The sequence below is a fragment of the Saimiri boliviensis genome, chromosome 1 (assembly GCF_048565385.1).
Source record: "Saimiri boliviensis isolate mSaiBol1 chromosome 1, mSaiBol1.pri, whole genome shotgun sequence".
Lineage (NCBI taxonomy): Eukaryota > Metazoa > Chordata > Mammalia > Primates > Cebidae > Saimiri > Saimiri boliviensis.
The window spans coordinates 296,533,293-296,548,216 of NC_133449.1; the positions used below are offsets into that span (position 1 = coordinate 296,533,293).

At 36.1% G+C, this 14,924-nt stretch overlaps 1 protein-coding gene across 1 annotated transcript in view; it reads right to left on the reverse strand.

Annotated features, from left to right (window-relative positions):
* Nucleotides 1–14,924, reverse strand: part of ICE1 (interactor of little elongation complex ELL subunit 1) — a 63,097-nt gene that overhangs the window by 28,294 nt on the left and 19,879 nt on the right. The window contains exons 6-11 of the mRNA XM_074387359.1: nt 13,687–13,763; nt 12,679–12,716; nt 9,404–9,486; nt 9,164–9,203; nt 9,027–9,083; nt 2,120–2,206 (exon numbers count right to left, since the gene is read on the reverse strand). Of these exons, the coding sequence (XP_074243460.1) occupies nt 2,120–2,206; nt 9,027–9,083; nt 9,164–9,203; nt 9,404–9,486; nt 12,679–12,716; nt 13,687–13,763 (382 nt within the window). The remainder of the gene's footprint in view (nt 1–2,119; nt 2,207–9,026; nt 9,084–9,163; nt 9,204–9,403; nt 9,487–12,678; nt 12,717–13,686; nt 13,764–14,924) is intronic.

Here is a 14,924-nt window from a genome sequence, read left to right on the forward strand (position 1 = left end):
ACAAAAACATTTGATTCCATAACCTTTTATTGTATTTGCAAGCTTTAAAAATAAGTTTTACAACGGATCCAGGGCTCCTTGGATAAGCAGTTGTTTATAGGGCTGGGGAGGGAAAATCCAAGTTGAGACTGAAACATCTTGTGGTACCAGAAGTAAACAACTCAAAAAACGATGGAGTATTTATGAAGGGTGCAGGAGCCAATGTAAAGAGGCTCCCACCAAAGCTAAAAGGATATCACTGATTTATGATTTATGAAATAAAATAAATATCTATGAGACTATACTGATGTAAACAAGTAAGATAATAAATTGTGGAGAAGGAACAGCTCTTCCTTACATAAGAATTCCACTTAAAAAATGCAAATGGAATGAGACAAATAAAAAAATTTCTCTTTGGCAAACACAAAAGCAGTAATTATAGCAAGCAGACAAGATCCACTGCTGGATGCTAAAATCAGCAGGTGACAATGTGAAAAAAAAACAGAATATTTCCATAACGTTAAAGACTCTTTCTCAAGTTGATTCACTAGGAAAAAAGAGTAACTTTACAATAGAGAAACCTGCAGATACCACCTTAACCAAGTGATCAAGGTTAGAGCCAGTGATAATACATATCTGCATCGCCTATCCCCAGAACAATTCCCTGAACAAAGAGAAGCATCACCCCTGTGGCGTTCTTGACCTAAGTATACAACCTCAATCTAACATGAGAAAACGTCAGACAAGCCAAACAATGGACTTTTTACAAAATTATTCTACAAAATAATACTCTCTCAAAGTGTAAAATACATGAGAGATTTAAAAAACGAATTTTTGAACTGGAGGAGGAGAAAGCAAGATGACTACTAAAAGCAACATGGGTTCTGGGCCTGCATCCTGGAGGGAAAGGAGGATATCCAGGGAAAACTGTGAAATTCACAGTGTAGTTAATAGGGCTGAACCCAATGTTCTGGTTTTGAGCACTGGTAACTGAAAATGCTAAAAATCATGCAACCAGCTAAGGGACCCATTGGGATTCTCAGAACTGTTTTTGTAGCCGTCCTCACATGAAGATAAAAATTAAAACAAAAGAATACGTCTTATGGTATAATAAGATTCCAAAGATGCCATGTTCTTCCTTCTACTTTGGAAAAATTAATGTAATATATTTACCCCTCATAAGCATGTTTTTAAATAAAAACATCAGTTTATGAAACGAAGAATAGCTCTTTTAATAACAGCTTGACAATATAAAATCAAATGCTTAAAATAGAATGCTGATGGATAGAGAATGCCAAAAAGCATCCCCAGGTTACTTCTGCTAAACAGATGAACTGATAAAAACTAAGGGGACTAATTTAGGAGCTGTGGGCACCATGTGGTTTCTACCAATAGGGACCTGGTAGGTAAACTGAGGGAAGCACCTGCTTAAAGGAATTCCATCAAATATGTGTCTGTATACTCAACAAGTTCTGGGTCCACCATTAAGTAAGAATCAGTAACTTGTTCCTTAATGTTTTTCCAAGGGATCTTTGCCTTCAGAAGCATGGGAGGAAAATAAGGTGCAGGACATTATAGATTTAGAACCTCAAAGACCTGTGAATTTACAGCAGCTAATCATAAGAAATTAGTAAAATGACAAAAAGCTAAATAAGAAGCACTTTAATCTTATACAAGACAGTGTCTTCTCCCCCTCCACTCGGGGTAGCTAAATCGACTATCGCTGCAAATGTGCTAGAATGCCTCCATGATATTCACCTTCGAATCAAGATGTTCAACCAAAGAAACTGATAAATTACATTAAAAATAAATGAAGCTAAAGTGCTGATGTATTGATCAAATTCATAAAATGATTCAGAAAAAAATGTGCATCCTTCAAGTCTCCCCTCTCCATCTGCCTGGTGTGCCTCTGCTACTTGACCTTCTAGTTTTTCTGAAGGTTCTCTGATGAAAGCTGAATACATTTACTGAATACATTTACAAATACATTTACTGAATACATTTCGCACTGAAGGGAAATGAGTTTTGTATAATTTAAAGTACTGATTCTAGTTTATTTCATTCTTTCACAGCTGCAACACCTATGGTAAACCTCTCTCCTTTCACATATGCATTCCGTTTCTGTAAGCTTCTCTCTCACCTGCGACACATCTGCTGCCTTCACCAGGTAGTCTGTGTGTGGTGTTTACACAGAGCCAGAGTTCCTTCAGAAGCAGTTTTACTTTTCCTGTGAAACAGAGTAAAGCATTAAAGTCAAGTCATTTGGCTCACCCTACACAAAGCCAAAAAAATACTTCTGTGAAATCAAAGTTTATTAGGGACTTAGGAAATTACGTACCCTAAACATCTTTCCCAAACTCAACTACTGTGCACAATAGGGTCTGTTATTGATAAAAAGGTCTGCAATACTTTAGCTAAAAATTGAAGGCTGAAGATACATTTGTTTGCTTCTAAAAAAAAAATTTAGTGGTAGAGGGAGGGGATTCAAAAGACCATGTGTACTTGCTGTTAAAGGCCTTTTTATCCCTTTATGTATACATGGGACAAATGAATCTTTGGCCCACACATTTTCAACAGACAGTGCTTGGAGAAGGGGAAAGAAACACAGTTAATAACTGATAAGGGATCTGGGCTCTATGTATTTCTATAAGAAGTAAAGAAGCATCCCTCAGTTATAAGAGGTTATCAGAGAAGTCATTAGACTTGACCATGCTGTACTTAACCTGGGGAGTTCAAGGATTACAGATAATCCATCAATGGACTTGAAGGGAGACTGGATGGGAAGCAAAATGTGTGTGTATGAACGTATGAATAGGAATCGATCATCACACACACCAGCAGGGAAGCACATACTTTTATAAGGAAAGTAAAATCTTTGGAATTTTTATACATTTTCAAAGAGACGTAAATTTCTAAAATAACTAAGAACCACTAAATCAAATGGAAAGGCCAAGGGATGCTGCAACTAAGGCAGCCCTAATGACAGAAATGTAACCTTAGGAATATTATACTATGGTTTTAAAGCTTTTTTACATTAATATACATTTCAAAACCTTCTAAAGCAAAAAATATTTATGAAAATATAACTATGAATAGCATGTGGTGACATGTGCATAAAGACAACCCATACTAATTAAAATTCAACTAGAAGTAGCTTAGGTATTATGTAACTTTCAGGCCACCTCAAAAGTTCTATTAGAGTTTCCTTTAAGTTTTTAAATTAACCTTAAGCATATACTAAAATTAGTGAAACCTTTAATCCAGTTCAAGAGAAGCTTAAAAGACCAATCTTTAAAAACCAAAATGCCTCAGGGAATTACAGATTTTGTAAGAGATTAGCTTTACTTAAGCTGGCAGACTGCATCACTCCAAAAGATGAAGTCCACAGAAAGGGTACAGGCCAACTGTGGAGGCCAGTTCACAGACAAGTGTGAAAGGCTGGGCAATGCCAACTCTCCTGAGCCAAGCAAACTTCTGATTGCCACTGTGTGTGAGCCATGTCCATTTTTCAGTTCAAAAATTCTGTGATTGTGTAGCTTATCTACGTTGTGATATAACCTACCCAAAAGCCTGCTTCCAAACACTGTAATCCCCTTTGCTTAAATGACCTGACCAGGATCCCTGCTTATTACGTATACCCAAAGCAGCAAACAAGGAACCTTAAAAAAAAAGAAAAAAAGTTACTTTTCCATTCTTATGGAGGCTATCATCCAAAGCTATGTCTTTTCTAATTGAGCACTCATTACTGCTAATCTGACACCAAAAAATAAGAGCTCTCTATGCCTAACAAAGCAGAAAAAAAATCTTCAGCCTTAACTTCATACTTAATTGTGAAGGTAACACCTCCTTAAAGTGAATTGCATACCTTTCCCTAATCCTTTAAAACTCTTCCCTTATCAAACTCCAAGGCAAGTATGAATATTTAACGATTTAAGTGTTTATTTATGAAATTTCTTTTCTACTTCATTGCTTTGTCAGTTTCTGTACCAATACCACACTTCTTTAATCAGGATAGGCTACTGAATATCTGTTAGACACAATCCTTGCTCAGTTTTTTCCTTTTTAAAAATTGTATTGTTCTGAACATATATTCTTTCCTATAAACCAGGTGTCCTAGTTTATAGGAAAACTATAAGGGGGGGGGGGCAGTTCACTGTCCCTCAGACCGTTGGAGGGCCGCCACATACTGTGCTCCTCTTACTGATCACCAATTAAAGAGGTGCCCCTTCCTGAAGTGCGGTGGGGGGCCGGATCAATGGCCTTAGGGGGCCGCATGTGGCCCATGGGCCGTAGTTTGGGGACGCCTGCTATAAACCATCAGCTTGTCTTCTTCCATAGAAAATCTCTATGGGATTTTGAGTGTTACTGTGCATTTACAAATACATTTGGGGAAATTTTACACCTTTATACTTCTCATTCAGGAACATAATGTTTATCTGCTCAGGTCTTCCTTGATGCTTTTAAAGAATGTTTCAGTTTTCCTCAGAAACACTGTATACTGCTTTCAGGTCTTTTCTTAGAAATCTGCTGGTTCAGGTGCCACTTAAGAATGAGTTGTTCTTATTCCATTTATTTTCTAACAGGTTAATAACGGTACAATGTATATGTTCATTGTATATGCCAGCACTTTACCAAGCTCTTATTACGCCTAATTCCATCTCTAGCTGAGTCTTTTGGATTCTCTACATTAGTAGTATCATCTGAAATAATGAAAATTTCAACTTTTCCTTATTTGTATTTACAGCTCCTACTCTTCTGTGTTTATTCTGTTGCACTGATTCAGGCCTCCAGTACAAAAAAAAAAAAAAAAATGGAAGTAACAAAAGGAAGTATGCTTGCCTTGTCTTTGACAGTAATAACTATAATTTAAATGTTTCACCTTTCCCAATTTACAATTTTTTTTTCTATCGTCTCATCAATTTTTAAAAATTGGAAACAGGTGATGAATTAAGATGATCACAACATTCACTGACCCGGTTGTAATATTCCTGAGATAAATCTTCAAGCATAATTTGTATTTTAAATTATTCATGGATTTAATTTCTTAAAATTTTGTTTATAGTGTTTTTGCAGCTATATTACTAACACAAGAATCCTGAGTCTGAAGAATATGTGCACATGCTATTTGGTTTTGGTACAGCATTTTGCTAGCCTAAGAGAATAAGACAGAAACATTCCTTAGTAAGTTCTGAAACTAATTAATATTAGAGGCATTCGTTTTTCACTGAAGGTTTTACAAAGCTCACCACCAATAAACTATCTGGATTTATTATGGTGTTAGATCTTTAACTATTCTTAAAAATTTATTCCTGGTTATTTTTTATTCAGGTTTGCGGTAACTGTTCTGAGTCAATTTGAGTGTGTTTTCCTAGAAAATGGACCATTCCATCTACATTTTCACATCTGAATATGAACTTGTGTATCAAAAAATTTCTCTACTGCAGTTTTATAGTTTTGTCAATCCTGGTGCTATTGGGTATTTTCCATTTTTTTTGTTGTTTGTTTGTTTAACCAAAGAGTTTACCAAGGAGTTGTTGTTTTCAGCAGCACTGCAAAAAAGATCAGATTTAATTGTTCTAAATCAATTGCTGTGTTTCCTATTTCATTAAGTTTGCATCTTCATCAATCTTTTTCCTTCAGTTAAACACTTCATTTTCTGTATTTCTTACTTTCTAAAGTGACAATGTATCACTTAAAGCCATAACATATTCCTCTGAATAGTCAAGGAATTGGCCACATCTCAAGATTTTAATAAATATTGCCCTGCTGTTTCCTTCCAAAACATTTTCTTATTTTCTCTGTTACCCAAGAGAGGAGTTTTTGTGTTTATGTGGGTTTAGTTACCAGGTACGTTTTGTAAGTTTTGTTTTTGCAGGGGGAGGGGGATTTTTATTAATAGTTCATATTAAATTGTAATCTTTTAAATTGTCTACTTGTAAACTTTTATACATGTTTGAAAAGTATTTTAACAAAATTCAGATGTATGGTTTACAAAGAGCTGTACAGAAATTATCCATCTTGGAACTGTGATTCCAATTCCATCCTTTGTCTGCTTTTACTCTTTCTTAAAAACATATTGAAGTCTCTCGCGATGAAAACAGATGTGGCCAGTTCCCCTAGATTTCCAAGAGTGTTGCTTGACATCCTTTCACACTCTTAGATACTAGCAGTATCTTCTTAGTGAACTATACTTTTAATGACCGTTTTAATCACGTAGACTCATTTCTAAGCATTTATTATTTTTTGACTTACATGACTGCTTTAATGTCAGTATAGCTTGGAATATGTTTATCCATCCCTATAATATTCAGTCTTTCTGTTTCATTTGATTTTAGATATATTTCCTATGAAAGTGTCAGAGATGGAGACTGTATACAAAAATCATGCCCAACACCTGGTGGCCCCTATAAGCATAAATACTACATTTGTTTTCTGTTCAGGAAAGTTCCTTCTGTCATGTCTCGAACACCTTCTCTGCTTATGATTCTGTTCTGCCCTCTGAGAAGTCCTAAGAGATGCAATATTGAGACAACTGGTTCTATCCTTCAAACCTTGTTATTTTCTCTAACACCTTTGTTTGTCCATTTGTACCGTGTTCTCAGCCACCTAGGTTTCAATCTCTAGAATCAACTTAATTGATCTTTTATTTGTTCATCCAGTATTTCCGCTTTTCTACTGGGTTTATTTTATTTACGCAATTGGATCTTTGATTTTCAAGATCTCCAGCAGGTTCGATTTCACAGCAGCAGCCCATGGACATGTTCACAGACATTCTCTAAAGGCAACGAAATCAGCTTTCAGCATTTCCTTCTCATTCATGATTAAAGACTGCTTCTCTCAGTCCTCTTGCATCTATTGTTTTTCTTTTCTTTTCTTTTCTTTTCTTTTTTTTTTTTTTTGTCACTTCTTTTTCTCTAAGTTTTAGATGAGAGTTTAGGCAGAACATCTTTGGTAGACTATATTTCTTCAGCCTACATTTTTAGTGCTATTCCTTTAGCAATACATGTAGATTCTCATTTCATAAATCTGTGGGGTTCTGCCTTGCAAGGGAAGCACTGGAAAGTGGATGTAGTTGTGAGGGTTTCGATGGAGTATATAAACATCTCATTTTCTGGGAACAGGAGGAGCCAGCCCTTAAAGTGGCCATAATTACCCAATTTTCTGATACCAACACCCAGTATGAGGTGCTCGCATGTCACAGCTAAAACTTTACAAAACTAAACTGGGCCACAGTTTATGAGCAAAGGCCAGAAACAGTTTTTGAAACCAGAAGGTTGGCATTCCTTTCAACCTTTAATCAATTACCTAGCAAAATGCTAATGTCCTGCTCCTTCTCCCACTCCCTGCCACCTCTGATATGGGGAAACTCACAACTTCTGCAATGAAAACTTACTTTGTGAGAGCTGCTATTTTCTCTGCGATTGTGGGTTTCATCACCAATTGATACTATCTGCTGTGCATCTTTCTCATTTCTTCTACTGACGGTGATCTTTGTAACTAGGCAGGAGTTGTTGCTGGATTTTTTTATTTGTTTTTTTCTGGTCACTTTTGTTGGAATTTGAAAAAAAAAGGCAAAGTGGCACTCAGCCTTTTTTTGTAAACTGAAGTCAACCTAATACTCTGGTGTCTACTTTGCAAATCTTTTCCATGAGTATTAGTGTTAACACACTTAAGTATTAAGAATAAACCCATCAAGGTCCATAGCTAAATAATTAGCAGATTCCTAAAAACTTTACTTATGTGTTTGGAAAAAGTAAAATGTACAACAGACAATATCCCTGCCCTGATTAAGAGGGCAGATAGAAACAAAACATAAGACAATTTTACTTAAGAGAGTAATAAATTATTTGGAAAAAATACAACAGAATGTAGGTAAAGAGAGCAACTACAGAAAGAGGACAGAAGTATTCTGCTTTGAATAATAAGACTTGGGAATAGCTTAATAGCAAAACAAATCTGTCAGTCCAAAAATGAAGATAATGCCATTCAACAGCTGACTAATGAACGGGAAAGCAAAATGTTGTCAAGTCTTCTACTTCTCTCAGCAATACTATTACTTAAAGTCTCACTTCCTATACACAAGAGAAGCAAGAATATAGTCAAAAGCATACAGAATCCTATGTTAGTGATAGTGGGAAGTGAACAATCAATGCCCCAGCAGTGAAAGGTGGGAACTGTTAAATCCTTACACCAAGGAAAACATGAACTTGTGCTCTGAATTAAAAAAAAAAAAAATACAGAAAAAAAGGTAAAGGTGAGTTCTCAAAGAGACACCATATACTTGCATACAATGTAAATGTTTTTAATTATTTCCACTTGGAGAAAAAAACACATTAGTAAGATGAAATACAATTATTTACTAAACATTTTAAATGCATCCCTATAAAAAACTTGTGAGAGCAGAAAATCAAATTCACATTTCCCTTTTTAAAAGGAAGAGTGAAAATAAAAAAAAGAGAAGTAAGTAACAAAGAGGCACAACAAATGGAAGGGTTAAAGTAAAAATTCTCATTTCTCACCTTCTAGAGTTCTGCTTCTCACCTATGGGATGTGGCGCCCAGTAAGGCAGCGTGTGTCCACATCTGTATGACATTCCCTTGTTCCATGGCCACCACTTTTGTTTTCAATTGTGGGCCTTCTCTAAATTTTTGTTTCTTCTGAAAATATACTATAAGGCTGTAACTTTACAGTTTTCCTGACTGACTTTAACATTTTTTAGTATACTTGGTACTTAGGAAATTGAATAAATTAATTTGATAAATTATAATCGAGAGAAAATCTATATTCATTAATGGAAAAGAGCAGATATTATATTTCCAACCCCAAACAACATTGTTTTTTTACTCTTTTATTCACTGTATTACTTTATAAGACAATAAGCTGATTATATTTGGATCTAAGGAAGACACAAGAATATATGACTTCTACTAAAATGAAACATCTATTAAGCCCTGGAACTTTCACAATTGTATTTAAGAGTGAAACACAGCCTCCCAAATCACTAAGAGTAATACATAACATTAAAACAAAAGTTGCAATATACTCACTTTTATCTATGCTTCCATATGAATCACTTGAAATTTGTGTTCCAATATGTCTCAGCTCTAAAAGCATGAGAAAAAAGTAGTCAATAAAATACTACATATCAAAAAGAAATTTATGTAAGCATTAACTGACTACTCACCCTTTTCATTTTTCTGTTTAGAAAATTCATCAAGCCTTTCCTGTGAAAACAAAACACTAACAGTGTTAATGCTGGATAAGAAGTGCAGCCATTCTAGACCAAATGTAAAACAGGTGCAACTTAAGAGGCACCTGCCCAGTGGCCTCACGCCTGACTCCTTCATGAGTTACAACATAGAGACAGGCCAGGAGCCCTGGGGCCACACAGTTAAGGTGTGTGTGTGCTGCTTTCATCTAGTACCTGTGTCTTCTTAAATTCCTTTTCAAGTATTTTCTTTTCATTTCTCAGTTGCTTGAAGTCCTGAGTTTGCTTGACAGCAGCCTCTTTATTTAAATCCAAAGAAGCAATAGAGAGAGAAAAATCATTTACTAACTTTACTACTGTGGTTAATGAAATGCTCAAAATCTAATCTATTACAAGTTTTTCTCATTTCTTAAAACTCTGAAATAAATTTTGTAAAAAGCCATTGTTCCTTCAGTATTTTATCGTCAGAGCTGACTTCAATACACTTTTTTCTTTAACTGTCATGTATTAAAACAAAGAATTAGTACAGGCCTTAAGAATCCTTTCCAAACAAGGCACAGCAATCCCAACCCCTAGTTAGGGAAGAATTCAAGGCATAAAAGGGAGTTGCCTCCCCATTTCAATCACAAGTCTTAAAGTCTTAGAAATTTTAGAAATGCGATTTTATCTCAGAATATAGTGTCTTTATGAGGAAGGGAGAGGCAATATTCTCAATGTTTATTATAGATATGGTTATTCCTCCCTGGAATTCTCTTCAACAAGTTAGCTAAACATAATCCCTAGGACCTTTATTAAAGATCTAGTTTTAGGTATTTTCACAGTTCTCTAGACCTTCAGCAAATCCTTCATTCTGATTTTTGGTTCTGAATCCTCAAATGGTCCAGACATAGTATTAAGAATCTGACCAGTACTGACTTTACATAAATATGCTCATATACAATTACTAAGTCAAATCCCATGAAACACCTCAGTAACAATCCTCTCCTGACTCCTCTAACAAGCCTGGGTATTTCTCTACTCAGCAATCTTTATTACACTGATAAATTTTTTTTACTAGAAAAAATACTTTTGATAGATGAAAAATAAAGGCAATATTTTTGCTTCACAGAAAATCTGTTCTAAAAGCTACATATATAGTCTCACTGGCACTTCAGATTTTTTTAAAAACATTTCCTTGCAGTGGCTCATGACTGTGAGCCCAGCACTTTGGCAGGCTGAGCAGATCACGTGAGCACAGGAGCACAAGCCCAGCCTGGGCAACATGGTGAAACTCTGTCTCTAAAACAAACTTGCGCGGCGAAGTGCACAAACCTGTAGTTCCCAGCTACTCCGGAGGTGGGAGAATCACCTATGTCTGGGAGACTGAGGCTGCAGTAAGCCATGACTGCACCATTCCACTCTAGCCTGGGTGACAGAGTGAGACCCTGTCTCAAAAAAAAAAAAAAAAAAAAAAAAAAAAAAATTCCTTGGCTGGGCACACTGGCTCACATCTGTAGTATCAGCACTTTGGGAGGCCAAGGCAGGAGAATCACTCAAGCCAAGGAGTTCAAGACCAGCCGGCACAACCTTATCTCTACAGAAAAATTTAAAAATTAGCCAGGTGTGGTAGCACACAAGTATGGTCCCATCTACTCCACAGGCTGAGGCTGGAGGATCGCTTGAACGCAGAGTTACAGTGAGCTATGACTTTGCCAACACAGCAAAACACTGTCTTTAAAGATTAAAAGAAGTGGGCCAGGCACAGTGACTCATGTCTGTAATCCCAACACTTTGGGGGGGCCAAGGCAGGCGGATCACTTGAGGTTAGCAGTTCAAGAACAGCCTGGTCAACATGATGAAACCCCATCTCTACTAAAAATATTAAAAACTTAGCTGGGCATGGTGGCACACGCCATGTAGTCCCAGCTACTCTGGAAGCTGAGGCAGGAGAATCACTTGAACCCAAGAGGCAGAGGTTGCAGTGAGCAGAAATCATGCCACTGCATTCTAGTCTGGGTGATACAGTGAGACTTTGTCTCAAAAAAAAATGAATTTTTTTTTTTTTTTTTAAATAAAAAATGTGGCTAGGTACAGTGGCTCACACCTGCAATGCCAGTGCTTTGGGAAGCTGATGAGGGCAGATCACTTGAGGTCAGGAGTTCAAGACCAACCTGGCCAACATGGTGAAAGCCTGTCTGTACCAAAAAATACAAAAAGATTAGCCAGGCTTGGTAGCACATGCCTGCAGTCCCAGCTGCTCAGGAGGCTGAGGTGGGAGAGCCTCTTAAACAGAGAAGGCAGGTGTTGCAGTGAGCCGAGATCATACTACTTGGGTGATCACACCACCTGTCCAGCCTGAATGACAGAGTGAGACCCTGTTTCAAAAAATAAAATAAAATAAATAAAAAGTTTAAATTTGTTTTTAAAAAACATTTGTTTAAATACAGTAGACACTCATCTCCACGTTCCAACAAGACACACCAATACTTAGAAAGAACATAGCAATATCATTCTTACTGCTATACCGTCAATGTTTGTGCAATAATCAAATCAAAGGAACAACTGTTACCAAAATATTTATAAAGTTTAAGTCCAAAAAATGTGGCTCAATCTTGATAATCAGTGACTAGAAATATTTTCAGCAACTATTATTCTATGTGCCCTGATGCAACTAAATTCAAATTCTTACTTCACACTCTAAATGAATATAAACCATCTCTGAAGTAGAACTCCAGCAAGACAATTGGTCAGAAACCCACAACAGGTTAAGATGCCCACTGCAGTCCAGGCTGGAATGACAGAAAGACCAGATGGATCTGTGCAGCATGGATGGGACAGAGCCCCTTTGTCTCTACTTGGTATTAGGTCTGTGTCCTAACCACACAATGAAGGGAGGAAAAAGCAGATAAAAGATCGAGTTCAACCAATTCCTGAAGGGTTATTAGCTGAAATGAGAGGACTCTGATTCTCACATTGGTCCCTCTGCACTCGTACCTACTTACTGCAGGCTAGAAACCCCTAACAAGAGGATAAGGCATGGGGGAGGATCAGGTACAAACTGGACAATCCCTAATTTAAAAAATTTCAGAGACATCTCTCTTTAAGTATGTTATAACTATCTAAATATATCAGTTTCTTGGTACTAAAAGTAGCAATGCTTTCTACCAGCCACTTATTTCATTAAGAAAAAATGAGAAAGCCCTATGAGATTTAACTTTCCAAATTAAATTCTTTCATTAATTACTGCTTTTTAATAGCAAAAGTATGGGCTGCTATTATTCTGAATGCAGTAACACTTCACAGATTAGCCACATTCCATCTTTATGTTATCATTTGGTAACTGAGAGGAGTGTAGTATTTACACTTCTAATAGACCCCTTGATGCAGTCATCCATGGATATACCATCAAAAACCACAAAGATTCAACTACTTGATCAAGAAGTACCTCCTCATACAGTTACCAGTGACTTCTATAATGACCAAAAACTTCAGGTCACGATAGTGCCATTTACCTTGCAGTTTCTTCACCTTAGCTTCCAGTTTCTTCTTCCTAAGAATGAAATTGTATAAGTTAAATGGCAAGAGAGGGTGGAATAGGAAAAAAATATGCTCTTATATTTTGTGGCACATGTTTTTTTAATTACTAATATTTGTATAACAAAGTAATTTTCAGTCTGAACTAGTATCCTAAGAGAGAATAATATACTATTTAGTGTGAAATATCTTTACAGTGGATTAAAAAATTTTGTCCTTTCCACTTGAAACACATGCCATGGGCCTATCGAGTCTGCCATGAGTACACGTGGGACCTTTCCTGAACTGCAGTGGTATTATCTAGCTGAAGCGTCTAGATGGCCTCTAAAGGTCAGTCCAGAGTCTAATGAGTTAAGGTCACTTTTCAGGTGCATGCATGGTGTTAACAGTGGTCATAGCACCCCTGTACGGGAAGCAGTGGCTGGAGAGCTGCACTTGTTTTAAGATGGATTTCTGAGAGTCTGAGAAGGTAGGTAATGGAGTCACTGCTTCCTTACATCTACATTCAACTGTTGTATGTATAGCTCACGTTTATTTTGTGAATAACGTGACTATGGTATGAAACTCAACAATCAATAGGATGCTTCTGAACAGCTCTTTTTATGAATAGTAACAAAGACACCCATTCCACATGCTATCAGTTAAAGCACTGGTACAAAGCAAGGGATCAGAAACCAGGCTCTGACACACACAGACACATGTGCGCACGTATATATACATAGACAAACACCTTTACGGAGTTCTTTGTTTGTGCAGCCCTTTAACATATGACAATTCATTTAATGTTCCTTATGACCCTTCAAAGTATATATAATTTCCAGTTTACAGATGTGGAAATCAAGGTTGAATGACTGACTAGTTCAAGACCATGCAGCTAATTATGACCAAGAAATCCAAAGATTTAAAAAGGAAACACTGTTTACTTAAGAATTATGCACTTTTAAAAATGAAAACCCCATTTCTATAGTAATTTAATAACTACTTACTGAGCATCACTCTTCAAGCATTCTTCCTTTACACGAGCATATTCCTGATGAGTATCCTGATATAACTTTAAAGAACTCTTATAAGAGAAAAAAAAAAAAAACAAATATTGTCAAATCGAAAGTCATTGACCATTGGTCATAACTTGCTTTGACCTTGATAAACTATTAACCAAATGAGCAGATATTAGGCAGAAAACCAAAGTACAATTCACTGAATATTTTAATAGAGGTAACCAGATTCTTAATAGATGAAATATGGCTTACAATCAAACAAAAGCTATAAAATTTAAAAACAATGTACTAATTTTATTGCAATTCTATCTTCATAATTGGTTTAAATATCAAACAGCTAGTATTTTTGTCTCAACTAATCGAAATTCAGTATATCCTGAAGAAATATTAGAGCATAATAAATATTAGCTATTGGTATTGCTAGGAAAAAATATAAAACAAATCATTATACTTAATAACTGGGGAAAATGTGTAGACACTGATATATACACCCTGACAGCTACTAAATAATGGGAAAGACAGTGTTACTGAGGGTTCTAGCAGAGTATAATACGTGTACATTTCTTTAATCTCAACACCTCTGAGAAAGTTCTTTAATCTTGACAGATTCATTATTCTTTTTTAAAAATGAGGAATCTGAGGGTTTGACAGGCTGACTTATTCTTCCAAAGACAGTGACTGAATGACTGATTAGGGTTATCATTAAAGTCTGACTCTTCATGCTTCTTCTCAAATATGGCTGAAAAGATTATATAACCAGGGTAGGGATCATTGAACCCTATGATTGTATCAGTTTGACAGCATAGTTACATATATAGCAAGAATTGCTATATAAAGAGAAAAATGAATATGTACTACTAAAGCACATAAGCCCTCAGACAGCGGCATCTCACTACTAAAATAGCACAATTTGAGGAAGACTGAGAGGCACAAACACTAACATGAGAAGAGCCTAAAGAGAAGAGGTTTTAAGAAGTGAGAATCATTCCAGGGTACTTAAATCTACGGACTTTAAATGTTTTTATCTGTAAAAGCTATGAATTCTAAGATTTACGTAGGGAGTAAACAATTTATATAGAAAAGCAAGTTTACAGCATTTTTAAACAAACTGTTTTACTGCAACTTGACTTTGAAAAGAAGAGCTTCCATGAAAGGACGTATGTATCAGATTTTCATATCTGAAGTGGGCATCTTTTTCCAATGCTTCATCTCAGCTTAATAAGTAT